The sequence below is a fragment of the Anser anser genome (genome assembly GCF_964211835.1).
Source record: "Anser anser genome assembly, chromosome: 1".
NCBI classification, from domain to species: Eukaryota; Metazoa; Chordata; class Aves; order Anseriformes; family Anatidae; genus Anser; species Anser anser.
This window is the reverse complement of record NC_139720.1, coordinates 128,675,976-128,692,272: the sequence shown is the minus strand read 5'-3', so window position 1 is coordinate 128,692,272 and position 16,297 is coordinate 128,675,976. Positions and strand designations below refer to the sequence as shown.

The 16,297-nt window shown below is 46.6% G+C and overlaps 1 protein-coding gene across 2 annotated transcripts in view; it reads left to right on the top strand.

Moving 5' to 3' along the window:
- The first annotated feature begins 4,580 nt into the window (after positions 1-4,580).
- PPEF1 (protein phosphatase with EF-hand domain 1) overlaps positions 4,581-16,297 on the top strand; it is a 36,362-nt gene continuing 24,645 nt past the window's right edge. Inside the window, exons 1-2 of one of the 2 annotated variants that reach the window (XM_083850674.1) lie at positions 4,581-4,872; positions 15,074-15,260. In XM_083850674.1, the coding sequence (XP_083706800.1) occupies positions 15,188-15,260 (73 nt within the window). In that variant the 5' untranslated portion in view covers positions 4,581-4,872; positions 15,074-15,187. Of the gene's footprint in view, positions 4,873-10,093; positions 10,234-15,073; positions 15,261-16,297 lie in introns of those variants that run through there. The other variant, XM_083850675.1, reaches the window with a different exon arrangement.

Genomic DNA, 16,297 nt, shown 5'->3' with positions numbered 1-16,297 from the left:
GTCACCTAATTGCGAGGGGCTGAAAACTACAATTAGTAGATCAAACAGAAATAGCACACTTTGGTTGTTTACTTGCAGAGATGTAAAAATCTGAAATAAAAAAACTAAACCTCCCTTTGCTAACAGTTCTACCTATCGTATTCTCTCGTTACTTGGTGCTGTCAACCCAGCACCAAAAACAGTTATAAATTTGGTTTAGAAGTGACTGAAAGACTCAAGGCTATCACAGATTGCTAGCGATTCCAGCAGATCTTGCACCCGTTCCTCCAATCTCTGTTAATTATGTGCAATTAGTGGTGAATTTTTAAAGGGGGCCTTTGAGAGCGATTGCTTCAGAAGCAGTTTCCTCTGTTTCAAAAGATGCCCGACTGCATGCGCAGGGAGTAGGTTATCACTGCATAACTCACGTGGGCTGCGGGAGCGTTAAGCTTGGTCTGTGTTCAGTCTTCTGGTCTACGGCCATTCAAAAAACGTGGAAAAAAAAAAGATGCTGATTTTTTGGAAAGAGTTCCCTGTGGCAGGATTCATCTCACCTACCTTTGGATGCCTACAAACCATGAAAGTCCTGTCCATGGGATGTCAGACCCAGCATTCCTCTGCCGTGGTGGGACAGGGGCTGCGTCCCTAGTCCCGATGCACCCCAGCCTCAGCAGGGTGTGTGGCATGGAGAGGTTGAGCCTCCTGCCAAGTGGGGGTCACTGCTTTGGGCCCCAAACACCAGGGCATGTCAATGCATCCATAGACACACAGCAGAGATGAGCTGAGGCCTGCAGTTATCTACATTCAGTGTTGATTACACCCTTTTTAAGGTCACCCATCCCAAAGAAGGCCAGTCCTCCTCTTGATGTCTTCTCAGCCCTCCACCTCCATCAGTTGCAGAGATGGACCTGGTCCCACCTTCACATCTACCTCGGTGGGCTGATACATGGCTGCCCCCGTCTTCCTCATGTTCCCTTCTGCATCCTCCTGTTGTGCAACCTCCCATAAATAAACCTCTTTTAGCAGGTCAGTCCTGAAGCATCCCACTCCTTGCTGCTACCCCACGCTGTAGAGCACCACATGTGATGGGGCACAGCGGGGCAAGCAAGCAGACAGCTCACGGCCGGGCACCAGAAAGGGGATCATTTTCCTCAGGACCGGGCAGCTCCTGATTTTTTGCTCAGAGGCCTCACACTCAATCACAGCACCCCTCACAGGACAGCAGGAGCCATCAAAAGGTCCTGCCATAGGTCTTAGTTTTGTGTGAGAAATACAATAGCTCAGGGATGGTGTTCAGAAATAGCACAGTTATTATCAAAGAGCATTTCATTCAAAGGGATGTCCTCAAAGCTGGCAGATCCCCGGTTATAAAATTCCTTCCCCACAGAAAAAAAAAAAGGCACCCTTTGTACAAAAATATGTCTGTGGCATTACAAAATATGAAATTGTTTCACATGAAGAGTCAGAGAGACTTAAAACTGAAGTCTCTGTACTCCAGACCCTCTGTGTCTATTGCTGTTGATAGTGCTTCATTTTAATAACTGTAAATGGCAAAACCATGCTGCCACTGCAGACAGCATTGCTAAATGAATCACGTAGTTCATTCCTAGCATCCAGGCAAATATTTCCAGGTATCAAAGACAGAAAACATTTTAAAGCCAGTGCACAATACAGCACCACAAAAAGCTATATTCGCCATTTATTTATTTAAAAAAATAAAATAAAATTAGCCTGGCATTGGTTATGATTATAGAACATAATTGTGCCTGGTACAAAGAGCCCAGAGTAGGACAATCTCATTACATCCACGCTTCTAAGTAAAACAGTCAGGTCCACCCTTTCGACACAGCTTTTCCAGGTCTAGCTTATGTCCTGTTGACCCTAAGAGATTTTGTACGTTTTTATGGCCCTTGGATATTTTTTCCTGCTTTCTTCCCTCAGACTGTTGGAAATAACACAAAGACCACCCTGCACCATCAGGATGTTTTTATTGCACAAAGCTGTGAGTATGGCTTGCATTTCCAGGGGCACATAATGGTGTGAAGCCCAGGCAGAAGGGGGAATCAAGCAGAGCAGAGATTTTTTGACTCAGTGACTGGAGATGTTTCCTGGACTGCATCCCTCCCCAGATGGGTGGAGGCACTATCCAGAGAGTGGCTAGTTGGCCTGCACCACAATTTTACCAGGAGCTTGCTAAAAATTAAACAGCATGGATGGCTGGAGGCCATTGGTTAACAAATGCAACCACAGCTCCACACCATTTGAGGAGCCCCATGCCAGCTTCTTAATGCAGACTTGCACTTTCTGCTAGAAGCTTTGTTTTAATGAGAAATTAATCTGCTTCTGGGCACAGCAGAGCAGTGTCTCCAGGAGCTCTCCAAAGGCACCAGCAGGTGCAGAGCCTTCCTGGCACTGGACTGCACCTGCAGCAGTGTCCTCGGGGGAGAGGCAGGAGATGAAGGTGCCTGTATGCAAGGGAAGCACAGCTCCACACGGTGATTTTGTGTTCCTCCCAAAGTCAGAGTGCCAGACAGTGAAATGAGAGCAACATGCACGAGTTCGTATGTCTGGAATCCAAGCACAGGCGCCACACGATTTCGTAGTGCTAATGTGTGACTGGAGCACTTGGGTCTTAGCACAGTTAGGGAATGTACAAAATACAAATTTATACGTGTACGTGTGAACGACAGGCATCGCTCAGAAGCAGGATACACATGTGCTGAGAGAGTGAAACTGCCAATGGTTTTGGAGCTTGAGTCAAAGCTTCAGGAGCTGTATTCCCTTGATGGATGGAGCAATGGTGGTCTACACACGCTGAAGATCTGTCTCTTGAAATAAAATAGTAGCTTAAGTCCTCTTCTGGAGAAAAACAAACAAACAAACGAAAAGAAACAACAACAACAACAACAAACAAAACAAAACAACAAAAAAACCTTTCTCCTCAATGCAACAAAACAGATGCAGCTAGTTACTTGGTGCTGGCCAGCAGGATCTGGTGCAGTCCCCTGTGACACTGGGACTGTCATTAGCAGGGTGAGCATCATGGGATCACCACCCCAATTAGACGGGACATACCTTCACTGAAGTCTTGCATACACTATATTGGAGAAGTCTAGGTGTGGCTGACTCATATTTGGACCTGCAAACAACCCTGCCATGACAGGCGTTTTATCCTTGAAGCAGGACTTAGCATGGAAGGCTCATCTCCAGCTGGGGTCTGCTCACTTCAGTGTGCTGGAGCAAAGGGATCCTCTTGCTCCTGCACAGACATCTTTTCCCCAGGCCCCAAGGAGGCACCCAGGGGTTACCATTTTCTAAAAGCTTATATGTGCAAAATGAGATGGCATGCAGTTAAGTTGCTGTGACGCAGGGTGAGAAAACAAGGTATGAGGAGCAAATGAGGGAACTGCGCTGTTTAGTCTGGATAAGAGGAGGCTGAGGGGAGACCCCATCACTCTCTACAACCACCAGAAAGGAGGTTGCAGCGAGGAGGGTGTCAGTCCCTTTTCTCAGGTGACAAGTGATAGGGCACAAGGAAATGGCCTCGAGTTGTGCCAGGGGAGGTTTAGGCTGGGTATGAGGAAGAATTTCCTCACAGTGGTCAAGCATTGGAAGGGGCTGCGCAGGGAAGTGGTGGAGCCCTTGTCCCCAGAGGTGCTTAAGAGACAGGTGGACGTGGCACTAAGCAACAGGGTTTAGTGGTGGACTTGGTAGAGTTAGGTGACGGTTGGACTTGGTAATCTAAAGGGTCTTTTCCAACCTAAATGATTATATGATTCTGAGTTAATCAGCTCCCAGTTATTAAAAGCGACGCCAGTCTCAGTACTGGGGAGTGCACGCAGAGAGTTAACCGCGCACAGGGAGGCAGGCCGCTGCATGGGTGTCAGCGGGGACCACAAAATGGCTCCGGGGCACTACGGCAGGCTCAGCCAGCAGATGTAAAACCTGCAACTCCTGCCCTGCCAGGCAGACGGGTGGAGGGAGCTTTGGTGCCCCAGGGGGCAGCAGCGAGGAGAAACCACATCTCGCTGGCTTTCTCTGCGTTTTGTTGTTGTTGTTGTTTTTGGGGGGGTGAGGAGCAAGTCCTGCAGCTACACTGTCTAAAATTGTTTGGACTCTTACAAAAATGTGCTATTGCACAGGGCCTGCGGCAGCTGTAGGGCTGTCTCTCAATGAGCCCATGCCCTTCTCTTGCTGAGAGGAGACGTGTGTCCTGTGTGTCCGTGTGTCCTGTGGGGACAGGCTCTCCTGATTGAGTGGCCTTCCTGCTCCCCTCTCCATGCACCGCTTCTCCACCCCACGCAGGGCTTGCTCGTTTTAGACGGGCTTACCCGATTGCCCATTTTCACAGAGAACAAAAAAGAACAAACCGGCATTCATTGCCGTCAAGGTAACGATAATGTTGAGTGTGGGGCACAGGGAAGAAAAGTGAACGCCGCTGGTTCCACTGGGGCTCGAACCCAGGACCTTCTGCGTGTAAAGCAGACGTGATAACCACTACACTATGGAACCGCCACGTAAACACATCCCCCGGCGCTCCTCCTATCATCGAGGCATACGCGCGCCTCCTTCCCCGCCCCCCCTCTTCCCGCCCGGGCGGCGACAGGCGGGGCCGTTGGGCGGCTTGTGAGGGAGGGCGGCGCGGCGCAGTGCGGCGCAGCCGCCGCCGTTTTTTTAATATTTTTTTTCCAGTTTTATGTGTTTAATTGCCAGTTAATTAAAAATTTGATTAACACAATTTAATCACAACGCGTTTTCTGGTCTTCAGATAGCTACAGAGCCGCAGCGAAGGGGGTAAATCGCTTTTAATGGCTCTCACGCCGTGAGGGAACCCCCGGTGAGGTTTTCTCTTCGCCTGTGGGCAAGCCCAGGGTGTGCGGCCGAGGGACGCAGGTAACGAGCCTGACACTGCCTCACGCTGCATGCCTTGGGCACTGAGAGCACTCCCTCCCCGTGCACGCCTGCGGGACATTTTGCTTTCAGCCTGTGCAGTCACAGCATCGCTGCCATCTCACCCCCTCGGCAAAAGGCTGGCAGGCCTCCCCGTGCATCCCGCTGCTCCTTTGGTTTGCTGGGCTGCCCTCTCCTTGCAGATCAGCAGAGAGCAGAGGGCATAAAATCGTATCAAGCTGGCACGGTGCATTTCGGTGCCCCGCAGGTCGGCCAAACGGTGGCAAAGGCGGACTGAGCTCGGTGAGAGATGCACGAACACCCCCGCTGCTCCTGGGGAGCCTGGCTGCGTGGACTCCTTGTAAATCAGTCACGGGAAAGTGCTCCGCTGCTTGCTGCGGGGTGCTTCAGCTCGCTTTTCGGTGGGGGAGGAAGGTGTAGATGAATCTCTTGCTGCAGAAGACAGCGTTTTAAATAGCGTACTGAGAGGGAAGGCAGAATCTGAAGTTTGTCAGCGGCGGTAATGCCCTTGAAGCTGTTGCGTGGTGCCCGACGGATCCACCAAAGTATGATTTATCCCCTCAGATGCAGCGTGGTACATACTAACGAGCGTCCTGAAAACGAGGCCGTTTGCCCTCAAAAACCCAGCTGGAGAACATCGAGGCTTTTTCTTTACAAACCAGGCAGAGGGGCTGAGGTGGGACCAGCACCCCAGCCCTGCCTCAGGAGTGCCTCATGCCTCCCTGTCCAGCCCCTGCTCTCCTCCCCCCTGTAACGCAGCAGTGCCACGCGAGCACTCCTTGCTGTGCGGCTCACTCTGTGGGGATTGTGCATGACGCTCCTTTGCAACCATTTTTTTTTTTTAGGGGAAATATATATATATTACGTGTTGATGCAGCACAAGAAGGCCTAAGTGCTTGTTTCTGCTAAAGGGGAGCTGTTGGAGCTGCTCATGCCATTCGCTTAAACCCACCCACACACCCAGGGATGTCCAAGGTTGCTTGGGTTGTGGCTTGCTGATAGACCTGCTGCAGGAGATGGCGTTTTGTCAGGGTGCAGGGCGGCACAGCGGCCCCTGAGGGTCCAGTCAGGCAGGTATTCATGCATTCCAGGGCTTCCTTGGCATTTGTCACACCACACCGAATTCAGTGATTGCCTTAAACGTAACATCTGTTATGTTTTACCTGGGGTTTTGCGCCACTCCAATTACCGCAGTCCTCGCCATACCAAATCCTCACGTGCCAGAGGGAGTGAGTGACTTGTAGAGGTACAAATGAAGGCTTCTTTTCCATGTTTACAGGACAGTGGTTAAAAATTGCAATGAGAAATTATTATTTGGCATATGCAAGGTCAATACATTAATTTTCAGAAGCATGTGGTGCCTGTAAGCAAAACAATGTATTGTTTGTAGCTAAATATCATAGTTTCCATGACTCTTGAAATTATTAATGTTTTGCTGAAGCAGCAGGTTATATATGGTTGCAAAATTATGCCTTTTTTTTGCCTTTTTTTGTCAGTAGAAGCAGTTTCACAGCAGTAACATGAAAACAGAGGTGAAGAACATGATATTTCTAGACTTTTCTGACCATCTACCATGTATGCGATGGCTGCACTTACCAGCTGGTAGGCCCCAGTCTTAAAACAAACAAACAAGCAACACATAAAATAAAACCCTTTTACGTAGCAGTCATTAGTGTGTGAGTCCAACAGCTCCGTGGGCCCTCCTGACCTGGAGAGCCTGACTTAACCTCGAGGGGCCCAAAGCCTGGTAAGCTTGAGGCTTCAGGACGTAGGTTTTGCGCTGTCTGTGCAGTGTGCACCAGACTAGCAACATGCAGATCCAGCTTTCATTAGGCAATTCTTATGCCCGTTTATTTTTCCCATTTATGCCCATTTATTTTATTTTTTTTAGTGAAATCTGAGTGGTGTAGACAGCTGTAATCTCTATAGGCTCCAAGGGGAGGCTGAGACTAGTTTGTGGAGGAATAAAGTTGTTGAAATTATGCCATTGGGCATTGCTTTCCAGAATAATTTGCCTTCAGCTAACAATTGGGGGAAAAAATGTGTTGTTTTTTTGTGTGTGTGTGTGTGTTTGTTCATTATTATTATTATTTTGTTCTCATTTTTACAGAGGGTATCCTGGTGCTTTCATAATGTTCCTGTCTAGTTTCTTGCCCTTCAGCAGTTTGGAGGCCCTACAGTTGCATTTCTTAGCCCATGTTTCTGGTTTTGTGTGCTTTTTGCCAAGGATGATAATTTTGGTGTCTTATATCTGTTATCTTTGCACCTCAGAAATGTACATTGCAGGGGGGATGTATTTTCCTGTTCACCCAAATTAACCTCCTGGGGCTGAATTGTGAGAACAGATTTCTGTCATCTCACTAAGACACAGGTTAATATGGAAAAGCCAGATAAAATTATTCAGTATATTTGTTTCTCCTTTATCTCTTCTGTTCCTTCTTTCCTTCTGTTTGCGTCCACGTGTCCAGATCTCTCAGTCAGGGACTTGTCCCCTGGCCAGTACTTTAAAATACCTTGTTGGATCACATAAAAATACTTTCCTGAGCTTAACAGGAACAACAGCGCAGAAGGAGCACGTTCACTCCAACTATCTTCTTCTTCCAGTCTTTTTGAAACATACTGGCTGCATCGCTTTGTAGTGGGTGCCTCAGAGAAAGAAGCCTGAAGCAGATCTTGAATTATGCATGTGGATTGCGTGCATGGAGGCTGGCCCAGGAGGTTGATTTCCAAAGCGTTTGGAAAACAGAACGCATGCAGTTACTTCAAGGACTGCTTGTAAAGGGGTCTCCCGCTTTCTGCACTAGCAACGTTACTTTATTTTTTTCCTGTGCTAGACTGCTCAACAAAGTATTATCAGTGTGTTGTTGCCTGCTGTCTGTTGCAGCTGTTGATGCTTGCCAAAATCCTCTTCAGCATCTTAAATGTGCGCGTAATACGTGGCTGCTGAGCAAAAAAGCTCAGCATGTGTGTGACGTGTTGGTGGGACTGGTGCGTTCGCTTTGCCCCGTGTAGAACGGAGGATGGTCTTGTTAGCTCCAGCCTTCGTCCTTGGACTTGAACGGGAAAGGCTAATTTGGAAGGCACATTTGTTTGTGTTTCCTCAAGTTGCACGTTACTGTGATCCCCGTACGTAACTGGAGAGGTGCCTCAGTCCAGCAAGACTGACTCTTTATCAGGTGGCTCGGTCACATCAGACCACTGAGACAGGGGACGAGCAAATTCCATGAATACCAAGAGAAAACACGCAGGAGAGACTTTGTCCTACAGAATCTAACAGCTAAAGGTTTGATTCCTCTCCCACTCATCTTGGATGAAGCATTTTCTGATGGATTTCTTGGCTACTGGAACAAACCTCATAGCCTCTCGTTAGCAGAAATCTTGCTAAATGCCAGTATAGATGAATTTATCAGATACAGTAAATGTTTTGTAAATGACATGTATCCCCAGAGTGCAGAGGAAAGAGGTTATGATGTATTTTTGCTTGCATGCATTTTGGCAGAACAGCGTGATCATACATAAATGATTAGCTACTGTAACTCTGATCAAGGCAAGTGCATCCTGCCAGAAAAGCAAACATCAACGCGCTTCTGGGTCATGCAGAATTATGGAGCCTGGTACGTATTTTCTTTGCTGTCTCACTTCACAGAAACGGAATAGCTTTGAAAGTGGAAGCTTGTGTCTGGGACTCCAGAACCTCAAAGACTAGCTCAGTCAGTCAAACTGGTGCATTCACGTGGTGCCTTCGACTTTGCTGGTTTGGCAGTTTTAATATCTTTTACATGTTAAAAAATGTGTCCATTCCCTCACAGCGAGGGAACGCCTCTGTCTGTCCCACAAGATGATTTCATCCCTCTGTCCAGGTGCCTTCACAGTGCTAGTTGATGTCTTCAGAACTGCCACCAGACCGATGGCAAAAATTTCCTGAAAATCTCATGTTATAGCATTGTTAGGCCTTTGGGGCAAGCAGTGAAGATCTTGATCTGATGGTCTCTGTTCTCACAAATGTTTTGCCCCCCATCCCACCTATTTCCCTGGGGGAGCAGGACCTGGCCTCGTGGAACTCCATCACAGGGAGAGGCTGCAGAGGAAGAGGCACTGTGATCCCCATCCTTTTGGCGCTTCCTCCCACCACCGCGTGCATTGTAACCCGTGTTCCTTTTTGGACCCAGCACCCTTGTGGTAAGCCCACAGGAGTGGCTGCTGTGCTCTGCTTATCACTGCACACCGAGGGTAAGGGTGGCGTTTAGGGCAACTGATGCCGAGGAGTGTACCGCCCAGGAGTATACTGGTGGTACCACAATACGTATGTCTGCTGATACCTAATACTTTTGAGTTGTTTGGCAGTGTATGTGTTCAAATTTGCGGTGTCCCCATGCTGCTCGTGCAAGAAGTGGCATATTCTTCCACCAGCACTTGGACTTGGTGGCTCTGCCCTTTGTGGGCACCCATGAAGGGACTGAGAGCCCACACTCAGCGAGGCAAGGAGGCAGGTCAGAGGTGTGGGCCCTTTGGCCAGGGATCAGAGTTTGATTTCAAATCACGCAGCAGCACGGCTTCCTGACCGCACAGGGCAGCCACGCTCACTAAACTTCTCGGCCTATCCCATCCCTTTTCTGCAAAGGGAACGGACAAGCTGAGTCATGAACTGAGACCCCCGAACCCCAGTCACAACCTTATGGGGAAAACGTGTGCATGGAGAGCACCCAAATCACTAATGTATGGACACAGTGCCTCATGGCAGCTTCAGCTGGCAGCATTTCTTTCCTTAGGAGCTTTCATAATCATGCCAGTCACATCAGGTAACCAAATACCCAGACGGTCGGTACGTCTTTTTTTTTTTTTTTTTTTTTTTCCCCTGTGTTGTACTAGATCTGCTAAAATGCAAATCATTGCCTCATCGCGGCGGAAAGGCCATTCCTCTTGAGAGAGGCCATGTGACTTGAGATGTGAAGCCAATAACTTCAGCCCATCCCTGTCTCTGCCTGAGATTCGGGAGGCACGGTGACAAAACAGGTCTCCAACAGCACACAAACAGCGCAGCCAGAGGGCTGCAGCCATCAGCTTTCACATCGGGCTGGACGATGAAAATGGCATTTTCCCCTGACTGCTTCTGAGGAGCAGGGCTCAAGAAATTTCCCCTCGTGAAGCTGAATAAACAGGTGGGAAGCCAGTGCGTTGCCAGCTTCAGAGCCCCTGGGAGAACTGGAGTACCTGTTCTGCTGAGCTGCACCCTCATTATGCAGTTCTGGTTCCAAAAAGGGACGGCTTTGTCTTTAAAAGGAAGCTTCTAAGGGTACTCGTGGAAAAAAATCTCTGTACTGCTGAAGAAGAAATAAAAAACAGGTAAATTCTTTGCGTCAGGTATATATCTTTTTTCTTAGCTCACTTTTAAGGAGCAAATTGCCTACATCCTATGTCTATGCAGTGAGTGACAGAGCTGTGTGGTACTATTTATAATTCTGCCCTGAGAAAAAGCAGTGTGCTGCAAACTATGAAGTTTGACCTGGACTGAATCAGTTATCCAGAACTTCTGAGTATTGATGAGATCAAGTAGCTCTGAGGCTACCATATTTCATGTAGTTTTTGCTTTAGGGAAAAAAAATGATGATAATCTGGAACCTTGTTCTGATGCTTAACTTAAACTTCATTAAAACCAATATAAATTTCATCTGAAGCATGACTTTCATTTGTAAATTGGCTCAAATTTCAACACATTTATTCTGGAGCTTTGCTTTTTAGCCTATTTCCCCTTTCAAGTAAGGAGAATGGATGTCATGGGATGTCATCAAACTCCTGCTCATTATCTGCCCGACAGTCGTCATTCAGATTTCCCACTTCCTCTAGGATAATAAACTACAACTGTTGTTGAATTTTATGCTCCTTTTGGGTCTTCATTCAATAGAAATAATTTTGCATTGGGATTTTGAGTTTTCTCCTTGCTTCCTATAAGATTCTTCATCTAGAGGCATTTAATGTTTCTGAAAAGAGAAATGGTAGCTTCTTTTATATTTAAAGGTGATCTACACCCTATTTTTGTGCTTGTATTTGCTTAACGCCCCCCCTCCCCCAGTCTTTCTGTGCAAAACTATGAGGCTGCTTGCTTTGTTTATTTTCTACACAAAACCTGCAAATGTTTTGTGTAAATGTATCACCCTTTTGATTGTAGATTACTGACTTTAGATTACTGACAGATGAACTGACTTTCTCCCATCATTTTCCTGCAGATTCTCTTTGGACTTGCATGCAGTTCCTGAACTGAGTGATTGTTTGAACAATCTCTGCATGTTCACACCTTGTGGATCTTGCTTTTACTTACTTTTGCAGTGCATTTTTGGGCTCAGGAATATGAGTCCACCTTAAGGAGCTGGTATGTCTTCATCCTGTTCTCTTTCAGTGAGGCTTTGCTGTTTTTCCAGTGTTGCTGCATCCATTCTGTATTGATTCCTGGCCCAAACATTAAGATCTATCAACAGCCATTGCCAGAAGTGATTCCAGCAGCTCTGTAGAGAGCTTAGCTTTGCTTCTCTGAGCAGGCTGAAGATTTTTTTTTCTGCTATGTGTTCGAAACAAATATGTTGAAACAAAAAGCCTTTCTCCTTTCTTTCTCTCACCTAATAGGAATGTCAGTTTTTCCCATGGATGTAAAATAACAGAGAGCTAAACACATACTGTTTTGCCAATGTTTGATCTTACTGTGTCACCCCTTGGTTGGCCAAACTCAGTGCTGATTTACAAAATGACTGCTCTGGTGGTCCACAGCCAGGTTCTTTTTCACTGCATTAGTTGACTGTGGTGGCTTCATCCCACTTTCTGCAGAGTGAGTCTTTCAGCTAATGAATCTAAATAATTTCTAGATCCTTCACCTTGGCAATCCCAGCTCTGGCAGTAAAGCAGTTCTGAAGAGCTATCCCTCTAACGGTACTGACCTGGAGGTTGTGATTTTGTGCCTGGGGTTCTCTTTTCTAGGTTATTTTGCTCTTTCCTCCTTCATTCCTTCAGCAATGCACAGAAGAAAATCCATCATAAACCCATCTTTTATATTTCTCAGTACTCTGCAGTTCTCATTTCTAATGAGAGTGTGAAGCCTGTGAGTCACAGAAAATTAAAACGTTCGTAGCGAGAAGACATCAAAACAAAGCCCCTGGCACTGGAAGCATCCATCCATCCACCTGATCTTTATGGGGAAAACTGTCCCTATCTCACCACCTCTGCACCCATATGTACCTTGTAATGCATGTTATGGGAGCAGATGATAACTGCCTGTTAACAAGTATGGATGAGAAACAGACAGTAGGGTAAGGAGGCACGTCGCTGGAGATAGCTATGGAAACAACTTGCAGGGCATGTAGCATAGCTATGGAAGTTTCATCCAAATCAAAATAAAAGGAGGAACCTTTTGTTCTTTGTTTATCAAAGGTAAGAAATAAATGGAATAAAGAGTCAGAAGTTAAAGCCTAGTGCCTCTCATTCATATGCCTTCTATATCCACAGGCTTGACCTAGACCTAGCTCACACTTGTCTATAGTAGTGTGGCTTATCCAAATTTAAAAGATGCACTAGGCTTGAAGGGACAGCTCTCTGCCCAAAGGACCTGCAGCCTGATTTCATTAAAAGTCAGCTATAAATCTTTACGAGATTTCCATTATTTTTGAGGCAGCCTGGTCTTTACGTGACTGATAAGCTGAAGGCATGATTGATTTGGGGCAGCACCTATTACATCCGTATCAAATGCTGCCGGTTCGTCGTCTCCGTAAATCAGGCTCTTGGCAGCTCAGGATCTGACAGCCAGGTTTCTGAATGCTTGCTGCAGCTCAGCCTTCAGTGGCTCCCACCCCGAAGAAGAGCAGGATGTACCCCTCCTGCCTAGCCTGCTGCATGTCTGTTGGCGTGGTTGGAGCAACATTTTATTCTGCTTCAGTGGATGGGCCATGTATTCATTGCCTGTCCGATCACAAATTTGCCTTTTTGCTGAACTGAGGGAAATGTAGCAATTTCTTGGAGTTATATCTAGAAATGGGATGGATCACTGGCTTGTAGGTACTGAATTATTCTCTGCTCTTTAGTGAACACGACAGACTCTCTTAAAGGTGAATTATACAGTATCCAGAATGCTAACACAGCATTATGGCCCAAATTCTTATCCAGCTACCTTCTGTCACTGAAGCCTTTTCTGATACCTTGAGATAAAGCCCAGCTTTCCATTTCACCTGGAAACACTTGGGGAATTTTGTAATGGCAGATGATTGTTCACCAGCCACCACTGCATTGCATTGCAAATATTTTCATAGATATCACTCTAACATTTTAAACACTTGTTTTTCAACCTTCTTACCCATGGAAGGCCTTTGTGGTCTTTGCCTGGTATTTTAATACATTTGCCCAGGAAGGCAGGGTTTGGCACAGAGCAGGAGCTACCTTGAACTGATGTACCTGAGGGAAAAGAAGGGGGACTTCTTCCTCTGGAGATGCTTGGTTAGGAGCAAAGAGGAGCTTTTGCCTGGAGGAGACACTGGCTCTTTCCGCAGTGGGTTGTTCCGATTGTTCATGGTCCTTTAGTCTGACCAGAAGAGCAGAAAGTGAATTCACTGAGCCCGGGTGGAGGCTGTGCTGGAGGCTTCAACAGGTGAGGCTGTGCTGGGGTCTGGAGATGTGGGCTGGCTGCCAGGACAGCTCTGTAGCCACCTGAGAAGCCATCAGGAAACAAGGCAGTAGGTTGAACAGTGGCTATGTCCACTTTAGGATACAGACATTTGGGACCGAAGATGATGATTCCCCAAGCTTTGAGTGCATGGCTTCATTTACTGCTATAGCGTAAAATTTCTGTTCCTGTCTCTCTTCATTAATCCTTCACTCAAAATGATGCTGGAAGTCAAAGAATTTAGAGGCAGGAGGAGGGAAGAGTGGGGACGACTGGGAGAGAAGCCCAAGTGTTTGCAAGTAGGGTGCCATGGTCCTTCAGGTGGCCTCGCTTGCCTGGGTCAGCAGGGCACTGGTGGTTCTGTTTGGGGCTCACGTTCCCCGGTTGCTCAGGACGCGCTGCCCTGCCCCTGAGCGCAGGTGATCTTGCTGGAGCAAGGCTGAAATCGTAAGCTCTGGTTTGGTCTTGGTCTTCAGATCGCAGCTCAAATCGTGACTGGCTGGTGTGAGATGGTCTAGTGAAGACTCCTCTTTCTCTGAAGGGGGCATGTGAGGAGGTGGTATTCAGGGCAGTAGCAATGGTCTGGAGAGAAAAGTTGAGCCATTGGCAGTATCAGTGCTGTATTTGGTGCTGTCAAAATCATTGCTTGGCTCAAAATTAATACAACAGCACTTTTTGGATTTCAGTTTTCCTTCAGAGGGAAGAAAAGCAGAGTCCATAAACCGCAAAACCTGAAGTTCTTCTTTCCTGAAGTAAATATTGACTTAGAAGGTGGCAGACATCACAAAATGTAGTTTATTTATTGAAATCAGAGGTCTTTTTAGAATGTTTCTGTAGAGATGCAACAGAAAATTTGATGTTTTATTTAAATGAAATCTGATTATGAAGCAATTTGCTATGCCACTGTTTCTCCTTGTAAAGTGGTTGGTGGTTATCATTTTATTGTGTATAAATCTGTGGTGGGGATTTCTGTTCATCTGGAATCTATGAGAAAACTTTCTTCTCTCTGTAAACAAACTGATAAACAGCATTAGGACACTGAGGGATAAGGGGATAAATGGGATGCTAAGGTACCTTATCAAATCAGTAGAGTGTTAGGAGCGCTGGGGTTTGTTCTTTTTTATGTTGTTGGTTTTTTTTTTTTGCTTGTTTGTAGTAACATCAGATGTAATTTCCAGTCCTTAATATTCCGCAGCTCCAATTTTCAAATCGCAAGAATAAAAAGCAACACGCCTGTCTAGTTACTTGTCTGTAGTAGTGAGGCTTTAAATAACTATGCTTCGGACTAAGAAATCACCAGTGCACATTAACATTTCAACTAACATGTTGGGAGCAAACTGTATTCATCTCTGAGTTCATCTGTCTTGAGTGCAAGTTGATGGTGATCGGATCTGGGAAAAAAAAAATGGTTTAAAAAAAATGGTTTATTAGTTCGGTTTTTATGGGATGTGCTGTGAAGTCGTTAGTGATGAGCTGTAGGTACTTTACATTCTGTGTTGTCAAGCCCTTTTTTTTTCCTCTCCTTCCCTCCCCTTCTCTTGGCAGTGACAAGAGGAGCATAGGAGCCCTCCTCGTGGCTGAAGGACCAACATGAGCGATGCACGTAACGCTAACAGCGAGAGACACATGCTTCCTACCAGCGGTCGTTAAAACCAGGCAATGGAGCACATCGTCACAGACATGGGGTGCAACGCTTCCATAGATGACAGAGCTGAAAGCAAGTCAGAAAAAGGTGAGCGCTCCCATCATCTCCACGTCAGAGGTGTTCTCTCCGTACCACTGGAAGAGGATTACGTGATAATATTTCCCCCTAGTCCTGTTGTCAAATGTTTGCTCAGAGAAAATTTCCCCCCCCCCAGATTTTCTTTATTTAAAGGAGTGCATAGTTTTCAGATGCTGGCTGAGGTCAGGAGGCAACTGCAGAGCACCTGTAGCATCTATGCATTGGGTTGGAAAAGATTGATACAGAACAGAAGTTAAATTTCAGGCACATGCTCGCTCACTCTGGCACTGACAAAGCATATAGGGTATGGGATTGAGGGGGGCTTTTTGTGGCTTTTCACAACATGGGGTTCCTGGGTAAACTGCTCCCATTTCCCTGCTGCTGGGGGACCCTGATAATGAAACAAATGCAATGAAATAGAGCTACTACAATGAATCCCCAAATGGACCTTCTGCCATGTAAGTCTGGCCTGAAATTCTTCCTGATAGCCGTTGAGGCTGTTGGTGGGAAGTCCCCATAATACATGAATAAACATTCAATTTAAAAATTGATGTATTGGCCCCCTGCTTTTCAACGCAGCACACCTGGACTTTGCACAGGCAAGAGGGGCACGGGGTTGTCTCAGAGACCCTTGTTCTGACCCTTTGTATTCTTTTTCAAGGTTTGATGTTAAAACATTTACAGGTCTGCTGGGAGCTGTGGTACATGGCGCCATGCATTGTCTTAGATTATTACACCAAACAGCACTGGTTGAAAAGGAAGGCACTGTTGGGCTGGAGTCCTAGACCCATCCATAAAGGAAGGATGGGGTCCTACCTTTTCGGTTTTGCATGCCATGCACATACATGCCTTGTAAGACCACAGAAACAGGTTACTTGGGAATATTTCTGAGGGTGCAAAAACTCAGAGAGGCCATGAGGAACTGAACTCCTTTCTCAGCCTACAACCAACGCTACATGTTGGTGTGGAGCCAGGCTCTGCTATCACAAAGCTGGCTTATAACTCTGTGTGTTTGTTTCATAATGACTTGCCCTCTCCCATTGCTG